Genomic DNA, 14,503 nt, shown 5'->3' with positions numbered 1-14,503 from the left:
TACCCTGTAACTACATGGAAGAAGAGGGTAACAAGCACCACTACATGAAACAAGAGTGTCTTTCACCAATATTTAAGCAAAAGTTGCAATTGTTTTAGTTTTCAGTGCACTTTTGTTAAAAAGGTTACTGTATAAATGCATAGATATGTACCCTGTATTGGTACACCATTATTACAAAAAGGTACGCAGTGTATGTTCTTGCTAAATTGGTCCCAAATGTGATTGTTGTATCATAATAGTAGAATAAGGACCCCTTAGTAATACTTACAGTATATTTTTATTATTATTATTATTCTAGTTGTTACCCCTTTATTCCCCAAACTTTACATGTTGTTCCCTTATACTTACACATAAGTACTTTATAGGTACACTATAATTACAGAAGGTACGCTGTTAAATCGCTTTAATTACATAGTACTTTCCGAGCTGTAATGTTTAATTGTAAATCTTTTATTTTGTTATGCAAAGGTTATTAATAACTGCGAGATTATGCAACAATTATTTCCTGCAAGTGCACAGAAGACTCGAGATGAATAGTTTCCTGTCCGTGATGTCACCATCATGTGCCTTTCAGATATGACTTTATGCACATTGGTTCACCACAAATGCATGCGGATGCTGATACATTGATTAAAATGTTAATAATAGTGAATACATAAGTGTGCAGGAGTGTCCTATACCTGAGTGTGCATGACAGAAGGAAGGAATTGATCAGAGGCAGAGAGTGATTGAGATAGATAGACCGTTTGTGTGTGTGTGTGTGTGTGTGTGTGTGTAGGTGGGTGGGAAGTCTAAACCGCACTGCAGGACCTTTACAAAAACTGATGTTCAGCAAACCTTTTTAAGACATACTCTCTTGTCGCTCACACCTTCACACACGCTTCTGAGCTCTGCAAACATGAGCAATAACTTCGGTCCCCCGTCCCAACCAGTGTTCACGGTAGACTCTGGCGGAGGTCAGCCTAAACAACATCAGTACTACGAGCAGCGGATGCCCAGGCACACAGAGCCACCCATGGTTCCCTGCTGGACGTTCCCCCCTGCCCGAGCAGAGATGAAGAGAAAGAGCTGGGGAGGCTTGAATGCTGGGATGGCCTGGGTACTGACTTTGATACTCCTGCTGGTTTTTGCTGCCCTGGGACTGGGAGCCTATCAGATCCTGAGGTTACAGACTGAAGTGGAGCGCCTGACACAGGTGAGAGCTACTGGGCAGTGCATCACATTATCTGATATATATATTTATTTATTTTTTTTATTTATTTATTTTTTTGTGTGTCTGTTTATATAAATGCGTTTTATATAAATACAGTGGCCCAAAATGTATTCTGGTGCATCAAAATGAATGAATGTTTTTATCATGAAATGTCCTACGATTAAATGATTTATGAAATTTAATGAAATTTCAAGAAAGATAGCACAAGCCCTTAACCTTGTAAAACAATAGATGCAAAATTCAAAATAGATTTTTTTTTTTTTTTTTTTTTTTTATATGGTTACTTTCTGGTTACCAGATGTTAGTGGATCATGTTCATAGTTACTTTTATAAACTACACCTGGTTTCCAGGACCCCTGGAAATTAGTTCTGCAAATTTTTCCATATTAATTTAACACAATTTTTAAAGGGTCCAAATACTTCACTGTATACTAGTGCACATATATACTGAAACACCACATTTTTTAGATAAAGATTTGAAGCCTTAATTATTGACACATCTCGAAGCGAATTTTGCAATATTAATTTAACACGATTTTTAAAGTGTCCAAATACTTCACTGTATACTAGCGCACATATATGCTGAAACACCAAATTTTTTAGATAAAGATTTGAAGCCTTAATTATTGACACACCTCGAAAGCAGCCAAGCGCTCCATTATGTGTTTGTTATGTCATTTGAATCTCTTTGATGTGCATGGGAGTATAATTTTTCAGTTTCCATTCTGACATGATCACGCGACTGAGTAGGACAGAATCACAAGAGAGAGAGAGAAAAAAACTTGTGGTCACTGGTCAGAGGCTATACACAGGATATCCTCTACTTCAACTAGCAGTCTAACACCATCTTCTCTGTCTCATAACTAAGAGTCGATTAACTTTAGCCGTATCTATTTGAGGCAAATGACTTATGAATGCACAATAATGCAAATCTGTGACAATACTAAGCAGTTTGTGACCCATATTTTCAATTACAGGAAAGGCCCACACAAATACAGAGAATCGCTCTACAGAGACAAGTTGGTGAGTTCTGTGACCAATTTGGCATTTATCAGAGCTTCATCCTGTGTTAAATCTTATCTGGTGAACATGATGACCTGATGACATACTTTATTGTTCAACAGGCCTGAATCCTGCTGAGCTCAACAAGAACACACAAAAATCTGCTGCACACTTAATAGGTACGATTTGGATTCCGAAATTTGTCCTCACAGTAAACCTCTGGTTTCACTTTATTTCGATAGTCCTCTTTATGCATTCTACTAACTTTGCAACTACACATTAACCAACTCTCATTCATTTGTAACTACTTGTTAACTAAACTCTCATTAGAGTATTAATAGAATGTTAGGTTAGGGTTCGTGTTTGTTGAATAAGTTGGCGTAGTTGCAAAGCTACTTAGTCAGTTGAATGTATTTTGGGGGACCATCAAAATAAAGTGGAATAATCTAATGACTGCTAATGACATTTAGTTTAAAAGTTACTTATAGTTAGAATGTCTAAAGTGGACTATCTAAATTAAGTGTTACCAATTTTTTTTAATACAAAGCAATATGTCACCTGCAACTTTTTTCTAAAACAGGCGTCAAGAGCGCATCATCTGGCGCTCTGAACTGGGACGAGAATCTCGGCGAGGCCTTCACACATGGTATCAAGTACAGAAACGGTGGCCTTCAGGTCAACGAGAGCGGTTTGTACTTTATTTACTCCCGAGTGGAGTTTCTTTCACCCACGTGCAAGTCCTCAGACCTTCATGGTCACGCAATAAATCGGAAGAGAAACGGCCGTAACCGCATTATCATGGAAGATCACACAGAGGGCTTCTGTACGCCTGGGAGCAACCAGCCGTGGACGACGGGAAGCCAACTAGGCTTCCTTCAGCAACTCAGGCAGTCCGACTGGCTGTCTGTCAATGTCTCACACCCCCATCTGCTCAACAAAAATTATCACAACAATTATTTTGGCCTCTTCAAGATCCACTGATCATAGAGGACATCTGAGTGGTGCTTAGGAAGGGCATGATTGTCAGTTCAAATGAAGAGGTCGGCGGTCTTTGGACTATAATCAACCCTGAGATCCTTTCCGCAATCTGTCCGCTTGCTATTGTCAAATCATAATTGATTTTCAATATATCAGTTACCTGTGGCCATTAAGCTTGGAAAGTTGTGCAGAAGTTTTTCAGATTGAATGAACACTAATATGCTTCTGTATCAGGAGAAGGTAGATTAAATAAAAATATTTATTGTCCTTAAACTCTGATTGTATATTAATGTGATCAATGGTCATATTGACTGAGTAATATATAAATAATGCCTATAATAAAACATTCAATAAAAAAACTTTTAAAAAAAACTGCTGTTGATTTCACACTGAATGTGAACCGAGAGAAGATGTCTCACACTCTTTGAGAAAAATAATATTGTGTGATGGGGTGTTTCCATTCCCACTAATATTTCCATGTTATAGTGGGCTGGTTGTCATAGTAAATTATGCTGATTTTTGGTTGAAAGTTTCCAGAGCTATATTTATTTTGGAAATCTAAATAATGTTCCTTCATTTTCTGTATTATTGGGTATTTCATTAAACATATGGACAACGTAATAGTGCTAGTTTGTTATACTAAATTAGGAACATAGAATTATATTGCATACATGAACGTAACTCAAAGGAGTTTCTAGTCAGCTGTTTTTAAATATCCTCAATGGACCACAAGGCAACTTTTTGCAGGGTTGCGGTTTCATTCCTCGTCATTTCTGCACAGACCCTCAGGTTTGCTTCATTGCAGTGTTGCTGAGCCACACTTAAAGATTTAGGGGTTTTTGTGCAAGTATAACTGTGGCAGTACACTCTGTGCTTCTTCACTTCTCATGCTTCCTTCCTGTGTTTAGGTATTGTGTTTACAGGGGTCAAAAAGCTTTGATGAGAAATGAAAATGAAAACCTGCTTTCATCACTCATTCATTAAATTACTCACGAGACAAAGTGTAAATTTATCACTGTAGCTCTTAGTATGTGCTCGGTTGAGTATGTCTGACCATCCAATGAAACTGTGTGTTATGCAGTACTGTGTGTTTTTTTGTCTTGTAAATCTATTACACCTCAATATTCCACTTACTATGAGGGTGAGTGGAAACAAGGCCTACTCATTCACCTCCTCCAACTCTTTTGTACAGGGACAAACAGACACACACCCACAAAATGCAAATACCACAGGAAGTGACCACTGGATAATCAACACCCATGATTCATCCACTCTCTCTCAAACTCTGCATCAAACTAAGTCAAAGAGACAGTATTAGCACATAAATGGATAATTCATATATATATATATATATATATATATATATATATATATAGGCCTATATATATATATATATATTACTGGTGGCAAATAAAACGCATGTACTGTCTTTCTGTGTGCCCTTGGTATGACCAAACAAACCTGTAAATACCTAAGTAATTACATGAATAAAGTCCTTGGGTGTGCAAGAACAACTGAAGGTACATAATTTAGCTCAAGTTTCCAAACGAATAACTAGGGCTCACCACCCAGCATCACGTCATCATAAACGGCAAAACTACTCACTCTAGTCTGTAGACTTCACTAATGGCCTTGTGGAAGGGCCCTTTGTGACGGAGACCAGTTTCTTAGTTTAATTTGAAGAAGAAAAGAGTGACCAAAAGTGACCAAAGGTGCAAAATAGATGACAGCCTTCTGAAGCCATTTATTTACCACATCATACTTAAAAAATTCACATTTTCTAGGACAGTTTCAAAAGATTTTAGAAGTTCTGACTGCAAAAAAGGGCTGATTTGGCCCTGTAATAATACAGATGTGAGGGCTTTTATACGCTTCTGCTCATGCCATTATCAAAGGCTTTGCAGAAAAGGGGGTCACTTTACTCAGACACAAATGAATGCTAAATTATCTTGTACTGAACAATCCAAAGAGGCTGTATTGGTTAAAACGAGGTTGTTTAAGTATTTACAACTGGGTTGAGCTCTTGGGCTGGAGTGGACTCTAAGTTGAGCTCTGGGGCTGGAGCGGATTCTGGGTTGAGCTATGGAGCTGGAGCTGACTCTGGGTTGAGCTCTGGGGCTGGAGGGGACTCTGGGTTGTGCTCTGGGGCTGGAGCGGATTCTTGGTTGAGCTATGGAGCTGGAGCTGACTCTGTGTTGAGCTCTGGGGCTGGAGCGGATTCTGGGTTGAGCTATGGAGCTGGAGCTGACTCTGGGTTGAGCTCTGGGGCTGGAGTGGATTCTGGGTTGAGCTCTGGGGCTGGAGTGGACTCTGGGTTATGCTCTGGGGCTGGAGCGGATTCTGGGTTGAGCTATGGAGCTGGAGCTGACTCTGGGTTGTGCTCTGGGGCTGGAGTGGACTCTGGGTTATGCTCTGGGGCTGGAGCGGATTCTGGGTTGAGCTATGGAGCTGGAGCTGACTCTGTGTTGAGCTCTGGGGCTGGAGCGGATTCTGGGTTGAGCTATGGAGCTGGAGCTGACTCTGGGTTGTGCTCTGGGGCTGGAGTGGATTCTGGGTTGAGCTCTGGGGCTGGAGTGGACTCTGGGTTATGCTCTGGGGCTGGAGCGGATTCTTGGTTGAGCTATGGAGCTGGAGCTGACTCTGTGTTGAGCTCTGGGGCTGGAGTGGACTCTGGGTTGAGCTCTGGGGCTGGAGTGGACTCTGGGTTGAGCTATGGAGCTGGAGCTGACTCTGGGTTGAGCTATGGAGCTGGAGCGGACTCTGGGTTGAGCTCTGGGGCTGGAGTGGACTCTGGGTTGAACTCTGGGGCTGGAGTGGACTCTGGGTTATGCTCTGGGGCTGGAGCGGATTCTTGGTTGAGCTATGGAGCTGGAGCTGACTCTGTGTTGAGCTCTGGGGCTGGAGTGGACTCTGGGTTGAGCTCTGGGGCTGGAGTGGACTCTGGGTTATGCTCTGGGGCTGGAGCGGATTCTTGGTTGAGCTCTGGAGCTGGAGCTGACTCTGTGTTGAGCTCTGGGGCTGGAGTGGACTCTGGGTTGAGCTCTGGGGCTGGAGTGGACTCTGGGTTGAGCTATGGAGCTGGAGCTGACTCTGGGTTGAGCTCTGGGGCTGGAGGGGACTCTGGGTTGATCTCTGGGGCTGGAATGGACTCTGGGTTGAGCTCTGGGGCTGGAGTGGACTCTGGGTTGAGCTCTGGGACTGGAGTGGACTCTGGGTTGAGCTCTGGGGCTGGAGTGGAGTCTGGATTGAGCTCTGGGGCTGGAGTGGACTCTGGGTTGAGCTCTGGGACTGGAGTGGACTCTGGGTTGAGCTCTGGGACTGGAGGGGACTCTGGATTGAGCTCTGGGGCTGGAATGGACTCTGGGTTGAGCTCTGGGGCTGGAGTGGACTCTGGGTTGAGCTCTGGGACTGGAGTGGACTCTGGGTTGAGCTCTGGGGCTGGAGTGGACTCTGGGTTGAGCTCTGGGACTGGAGTGGACTCTGGGTTGATTTCTGGGGCTGGAGTGGAGTCTGGATTGAGCTCTGGGGCTGGAGTGGAGTCTGGATTGAGCTCTGGGACTGGAGTGGACTCTGGGTTGATCTCTGGGACTGGAGCGGACTCTGAGTTGAGCTCTAGGCGGCTGCATATATGGAAAAAAAACACCTAACCCTAAAAAAATTCTAGCAAAATGTTTATCAGCTGTTTTTTTGTGGTATTCGGTGTCCTTAATAACATACTAAAAGTTTACCAAAGTTTGACCACTAGAAAGGTGTAATTTTCAAGATGACGTCCAAGATGGGCAGGAAGCCCTTAAAATATCCTAACTCCTTCATTTTTTTGACCTAGATAAGTAATCTTGGTGTCTAACCCCATGTTTTCTTGGTCTATGAATCCATTGGACTTGTCTAAATTGCACTGACATGATTACATACTTATGGAATACATGATTTTGTGAGATTACTGTAAGGTTTTATCTTTGTTTGGGGTGAACCAGAGATGTAAACGATTTAGCCTATGTCATGTAACTCCTACTCAGTACGTGTACTGGTATGTGTCCTACTCAGGACACATACCCTTTTTTTGCTAAAACACAGACTTGAAATTCAATGTAAAAGTTATTGAACCCAAAAGTAACTAAAATTGGAGTTGTATAACTTTGATCATAAACAACTAACTGAATTAGCCCGAACAGAGGTGTGTGAACCCTCTAAAATGGTCACTCATTTCAATTTGAATAAGGTAATACATATATAATGCATCCTCTATAGATGTTTTTGAGTATATAGATGGCATTATACCTCAGGTTAGATACACCTTTGGGGGAAAGGCGTATCAGTATCGGGTCCTTCCATTTGGTCTAGCTCTGGCTCCGCAGAAGTTCTCCAAGTGCATGGATGCAGCTCTGGCCTCCTTGAGGGCACCCGTGTGCTAAATTATCTAGACAACTGGCTCATTCTTGCTCATTCCAGATAGTTGTTTTGTCGTCACAGGGACGTCCTTCTCCACCACCTCCGGTCTCTTGGTCTCAGGTTGAATGCTCAGAAGAGTGTCTTAACCCCTTCTCAGCAGACCACTTTCCTGGTTGTCCAACTCGATTCTCTTTCGATGCAGGCCCGTCTGGCCCCTGCTCGAGTTTCCAGTCTCCGTGCGTGCTTGGCCCGCTTCAGGCTCGGCCATTATGTAGCAGTGGGCATATTTCGCAGGCTTCTGGGGCTCATGGCAGCAGCCTCTCCTGTGCTGCCCTTGGGTCTCCTTTATATGAGACCATTCCTGTGGTGGATGAAACTCAGGGGCATCCGCTCTTCTGGGTCTGCCTGCTGAGAGTGTTGCGCAGTTGCCTTCGCTCTTTGGAGGTGGAAAGTTTTGTCTGCCTCGACAGGCATGCAAGGCCTCCTCCTTTGGGCTCAAGACAGGTTTCTTTTGCTGAGTACAGTTCACGTTCCAGGGGACCTGAACATTGCAGCAGACTTTCTGTCGAGACAGAAGCTCAAGTCGGGGGAATGGATGTCTAAACAGTGGCTCAAATTTGGAGCATGTTCGGCGAGGCGGACCTCTTTGCGTCGTAGAGCTCGACACAGTGCCCCCTGTGTTTTTCCCTGTCTCATCCGACGCCTCTGTGGATAGATGCCCTCGCTCATCCGTGGCTGGAGTTGAAACTGTATGCATTCCCCCCGGTCAAGCTAATCCCTGCAGTTCTTTGCAGAGTGAGGGAGTGTGGAATCCGCTTCCTTCTGGTAGCCCCATTCTGGCCATCCTAGACGTGGTTCTCGAAACTGAGCTCCCTGGTGGAGGGGTCCCCTTGGCAGATTCCTATCATCTGCGGTCTCAGCTCTAGGGCAGGATTTGGCGTCCTCGACCCGAGATATGGAGGCTGTGGGTGTGGCCGATAAGAGGCAATCAGTGACGTCTGGTCTTCCCACTGATGTTCGGGAGACCATTGATAACACTTGTGCGCCTTCTGTTGACTGCTGTGGAAGGTTTTTGAGTCTTGGTGTTCGGCTCATGCAGTGGACCCAGTCATCTGCCCGGTCACTTCAGTGCTGGAATTCCTGCAGGATAAATTTGTGGCTGGAACATCTGCTACCACCTTTATAGGGTTTAAAGTTTATGTCGCGGCTATCGCTGTCTCGGGAGTCAGACGATGTCCCCTTAGGTAGACACCGTCTGGTCTCCTCGTTTAAGCGTGGAGTTAGACGCTTGATGCCTGCACATCCTATTAGTGTCCCCACCTGGGATTTATCAGTTGTTCTGGAGGGGCTATTAGAGCCTTCCTTTGAACCCTTGGAGTCAGCTCCGGACCGGATTCTGACTCTCAAGGGGGCACTTTTGTTAGCGTTGGCCTCTCTCAAGCGCGTGGGGGATCTGCAGGCTCTTTCTGTGAGTGAGCCTTGTATGGAATTTTTCCCAGATCTTGTGAAGGTGTTTCTATGGCCTAGACCTGGTTATGTTCCCAAAGTTTTGTCCACGTCATTCCGCTCTCAAGCAGCGCCGCTGAGGAGGCGGCCGTGCCATCAGCCAATGAATTGGCGTGATTCGATACGTGTTCAGACAATCAGCACATGCCTTCACGTGGCAGCCCTGTTTTGACTAATTTTACAGTACCACACAGTTCTAATGAATTTATTATTTTTTGGAATGATTATGAACCACAGAAACCACCAACACTAGGCAAAACGATGTGAGAAAGGAGAAATATGCAATTACTTAAGGGAAATTGTACTTATTTTTCACATAAATATGCTTGTAACCAATTGCTTTAATATATAATTGTACTTGTGATCACTTATCTATCATGAAAATATGCTAATTAGAATATTTCATGGCCCAAACATGTATCAGACACCAGTATTCCTGGAGAAATACAAAGAAGTAATGGTCATTTTAAGGACCTGACGGCTGCCATTTTTAAAAAATGGGGCCTTTCTTGGAGTCAAACTTTGGTAAACTTTTAGTATGTTTTTAAGTACATTTGATACTACTGTAAACCAATGAGAAACCTTTTATTATAATTTTTTGGGGGTCAAGCCATATTTGCAGCTGACTACTCTGGGACTGGAGTGGACTCAAGGCTGAGCTCTGGGGCAGAACTTTTTTGAAGACAAACCCCCATATCTTACACTACTAATATAATATTTACACATCATGTGTCTGTGTCTCTGAAAGTGGTGAACAATGTTATGTCTTTCATGCGTGTTCAACCTCACAACTTCATGGGAACACATATTCACCACATCCTCACCACACAGAGGAGACAGCAGCCATATCACCCTGTAGCCCAAGACTGGTTGCCCACTGAAGCTAAGCAGGGCTGAGCCTGGTTAGTACCTGGATGGGAGACCTCCTGAGAAAAATAAGGTTGCTGCTGGAAGATGTGTTAGTGAGGCCAGCAGGTGGTTCTCACCCTGTGGTCTGTATGGGTTCTAACGCCCCAGTATAGTGACAGGGACACTATACTGTCAAAGAGCACCATCTTTCGGATGAGACGTTAAACCGACGTCCTGACTCTCTGTGGTCATTAAAAAATCCCAGGATGTCCTTCGAAAAAGAGTAGGGGTGTAACCCCGGCATCCTGGGCAAATTTGCCCCTTGGCCTCTGTCCATCATGGCCTAATCATCCCCATATACTGATTGGCTTCATCACGGTCTCCTTTCCACCAGTAAGCTGATGTGTGGTGGGTGTTCTGGCACAATATGGCTGCCATATTGGCACCAATATGTGCACCATATTTGCATCATCCAGGATGCTGCACATTGGTGGTGGTTGAGGAGATTCCCTCCTCCATGTAAAGTGCTTTATAAATGTAATGAATTATTATTAATTATTATTATTAACATACTTTCATTTAACTAAATCCCAGTGAGTAGATTAACAGGAATTTGTTCATAAAGACTGATTAAAGATTAGAAAGACTATGCTTATACTTAGATATATGCAAATTAGATACCTATGCAATTATTAAGATTGAGATGTTATTTGCCCGGTTCCAAAGATTAGGCTTAACTCCCAAAGTAAAATGTATGTTTGAGCTGTTTTAACTGAAATCAACTTGTACAGGCATATCTTAAAATATGTCAGTGCCATTGTTTTGTCTCAAGATGCACATCAGTAATGTTATTTTCTAAGGCAGATTTATAAAAGCTACTTAAATGTCCTAATTTAACTTCTCCTTCTCTTTGCTTGATCGAAGCTCTGTCTGTGAAACCATGCCATTATGACCTAATGGCTTCAAATTCGTTTTTTTAAGAACTTTAAAGCTGCAGTCCGTCGTTTTTCCTCTTTGTCGCCATCTCTGTTAGAAATCTGCAATTGCAGTTATTCGCGGAATTATTAACTGTGCGTGGGTAGTAAATCGGCATGAAACAGCGCGGATGAACACAATGTATTGAGGAGAACCTGTCGCGTCGCTGTGGATACTGTACTGTCATCAGCAATCTCAGAGTATACTTTTTGAAAGTGTCAACATTAGAATTTTCATCGGAAAATGTCATCTGAACAAGTAAGTAACATTCACTTTTGTTCTGACCAAATTCGGGGGGTGGGGGGAAGCATTGCAGTAGCTATATCATGCTGATTAAATCTAACGATTGCTTATATCACGTCAAAACGTAAAAAATATATTTTTTCTGTAGCCAATGTGAAGTCCGAAGTCTTTGGGTTTTACAACTGGTGAATCTCCAGTTGTCACTGGTGATTGTGGCTTTAAACTTTCGGGATCCGCCATACCAAAGTGCTAAGCTAAACCTCCACCTCCATCATCCACACACGCTAGCCGGGGACTCCTTCTATCTGTGTACAGAAGTGACGTAATGACGCAAAGACATGCTCGAAATTCCCGCGGAAATCCACCAGTACCACTGGAATTAAAATCATTATTACAAGCTTACCGTTTTGAATCGAGGTAAGGCAAGCAGATCGTTTTGAACACTGGCTGGTTACGTTTTATTTTTTAAATGTCTTTTTTGATATTTTTAAACCCAAAAAAGTGCCGGACTGCAGCTTTAAAGTGTTATTGCTTGTAAGAAGATAAAGTGGCTTTTTATAGGGATATTTCACCCAAAATATGAAAATTCTGAGATAATTCACTCACCCTCATATCATTCCAAACCTGTAAATATTTAAGATATTTTAAACAATGCTGATACCAAACAGTTTTTGTTACCTTATACTTCCATTGTATGGACAAAACCACACATCTTAAAAAAACCTTTATGTTCCACAGAAAAAAAGAAAGACATCCAGGTTTGTATGAACACCATGAGGGTAAGTAAATGTTGACATAATTATATTTTGTGTGAACTATCCCTTTAATAAACAGAGTTACAATATAACTGTCTTTGTTAAAAGCTGCAGCATAATGCAGAATAACAATCTGACCCTCAATTATGTAAGAGATGTCCATGATTCAAATCAAAGACCACAACCGCCCAACCATTTCTAACTGCTGTGGAAATGTTTCGAACTTCTTAAGATTTCCCCTCTTGAACATATAAGGGTAACATAATAAAAAAGGTTATCGGGTGTCATTCAGTTCCAACCTCTCTCCCAATACCTCACCACCATTCTTTTTATCATTCGACAGGGAAATTACGTCTCAACAATGGGTGTGATTCTCAAAATCATTGACGGTTAAGGTTTGCACAATAAAATTGTGTCGGAAAAATAGCACAGTCATAACACAGTTTCCCAAATATGATGCTTATCACACATCGTTTTTTAGCAATTAATATGAGTCGAACTGGTTTCGGTGGTCTTTGCAAACACACAGCTATCTTTTAAGATTATAGTTTTAAGATTACCACAACGGCATTGGAAATATTTGTACGATTGTTGCAAATGGTGACCCCATTAAATAATAAAAACATGGTACAACTTGTCCCAAGTAAAAAAACAAGGGGTTTATGTTGAGTGACCTGGCATAAAAACAAATTTTTTTCCCGTTCATCTGAGCATAATTTCAAAGAAAGGATACGAATAATAGAAAACTTTTTGGGCTATACTTTTAAACTGCTTAGTAATGACAGGACGATTTCTTGTAAACACTTATTTAGTGCACTATGTAATCACAATTTGCAGTTACTATAATGTTTGATATGTTGTTAAAACATTTTATGTACATTTATACAGAAAAAGAATATGTGTCAATACAAAATAGGCTACATCCAAATTCAAGCTTTAAACAGGGGGGCTCAGAACTCTTCCATTTACTAACATAGCTTGTCCCATGACAATGCATACAGTAATTGAAGCCCTTCATATGAATATCACTCGTCTTCCTGCTTCATTGTATCAGAAAAAAGTCAGAAAAAGAAAATAATCAATCATGCCAATTGTAACGTCTACACTCTAAAAAATGCTGGGTTGTTTCAACCCAATTTTGGGTAAAATATGGACAAACCCAAACGTTGGGTTAAAAATGTAATTTAAAAATTCAACCCAACGGCTGGATTTGTCCATATTTTACCCAAAATTGGGTTGAAACAACCCAGCATTTTTTAGAGTGTAGTGTGTGTAAACTATACAAAAAGAGCAGAATGCATAATAAATATACTTTTTATTATCTCCAGGAAAAACAAACACTACACATCCCATGTAACTTCAATACGAGACCCTGACTTATTACCATGGTGTTTTGATTTTCCTGTTTGCCTGACTGCCTGCCCGTGTTCCCTATTAGTTTCTATTGTTCGTAATTAATTATGCACTGAATGTATTTCCCCAAGTGCAACATGTTCTTGGATCAACATCTTTGTTGATCTTGGAACAACATTCCAATGTCAAGTTTCAAAGTTATGTCAGGCTTACAGCCAGGGTTAGGTACTTCTACATCAGTGTTATTCACTGAATAAATAATTTCCCTTTGATTTTAGGGATACAATGGGTATGGTTAGGTTTAGGGGTAGGGATAAGGAAAGGGCAAATTTTTCGTACAGGAATGTTCTTTCTGGATTTGGAATATGTCGATAGGAACATGTCTGTCTTGGCAAAATCACGGTGACCTTAATTACGCACCTTCAAAATACATAAAGCAACGTTAACGGGTTAGTTCACCCAAAAATGAAAATTCTGTCAGTAATTACTCACCCCCATGTTGTTTCAACCCCGAAGACTTTTGTTCATCTTCGGAACACAAATTAAGATATTTTTTATTAAATCTCAGGGCTGGATCACTCCTCCATAGGCTTCTATGGGATTGAAACTTGCCAGCCCAGAAAGTTCAGACAATGTTTAAAATAGTCCAAGTGACTAGTGGCTCAGCCTTAAGTTTTATCAAGCAACGAGAATACTTTTTGTGTGCAAAAAAACAAACAAAAACAGCGGGGGTGGGGGGTCTGGGTTCAATCCCATATAAGCCTGGAGGAGTGATCCAGCTCTCAGATTTAATCAAAAATATCTTAATTTGTGTTCCGAAGATGAACGAAAGTCTTACGGGGTTGGAACAACATGGGGGTGAGTAATTAATGACAGAATTTTCATTTTTGGGTGAACTAACTCTTTAAAGAAGCATCGCTTGTGAAAGTGTATTCATTAATATCATCCTTTACAGGTCTGAAATGTACAAGTCCATCATTGTTCTAGACCGAGGTATAAGAAAGACTGTTCACTATTAATTGTTTTACGATGCATATGTGAGTGTTATGTCTGTAAACTGTAGCCTTTTAGCGTTAATGGTCTGTTCTGAGCCCATGGTTAGCATAAAGATGCCGCAATTAGCGTTCACGCTGGTGATGCTGAGATGAGTGAAGTACAGAGTATGTAATTATGTATGTGTATGGATCCTAGCGGCACTGTTCTGTATGTGCTGGAGTTTCTGGATGCTCTTGCCAGGGAT

The 14,503-nt window shown here is 41.8% G+C and overlaps 1 protein-coding gene across 1 annotated transcript; it reads left to right on the top strand.

Moving 5' to 3' along the window:
* The first annotated feature begins 777 nt into the window (after nucleotides 1-777).
* Nucleotides 778-3,558, top strand: faslg (Fas ligand (TNF superfamily, member 6)). The gene is made up of 4 exons (XM_079583907.1): nucleotides 778-1,195; nucleotides 2,191-2,236; nucleotides 2,338-2,394; nucleotides 2,796-3,558. Exons 1-4 carry the CDS (start codon nucleotides 899-901, stop codon nucleotides 3,194-3,196), a joined length of 801 nt encoding a protein of 266 aa, XP_079440033.1. The 5' UTR covers nucleotides 778-898; the 3' UTR covers nucleotides 3,197-3,558.
* The last annotated feature ends 10,945 nt before the right edge of the window (nucleotides 3,559-14,503 follow it).

The sequence above is a fragment of the Phoxinus phoxinus genome (assembly GCF_949152265.1).
Source record: "Phoxinus phoxinus genome assembly, chromosome: 16".
Lineage (NCBI taxonomy): Eukaryota > Metazoa > Chordata > Actinopteri > Cypriniformes > Leuciscidae > Phoxinus > Phoxinus phoxinus.
The sequence above is the reverse complement of the archived record's forward strand: the minus strand, read 5'-3'. Positions and strand labels throughout refer to the sequence as shown.

Coding starts and splice junctions, on each gene's coding strand:
- faslg (XM_079583907.1), top strand. CDS start 899: ATGAGCAATAACTTCGGTCCCCCGTCCCAACCAGTGTTCACGGTAGAC. Junction 1,196..2,190: donor AAGTGGAGCGCCTGACACAG/GTGAGAGCTACT, acceptor TTTCAATTACAG/GAAAGGCCCACACAAATACA. Junction 2,237..2,337: donor CGCTCTACAGAGACAAGTTG/GTGAGTTCTGTG, acceptor ATTGTTCAACAG/GCCTGAATCCTGCTGAGCTC.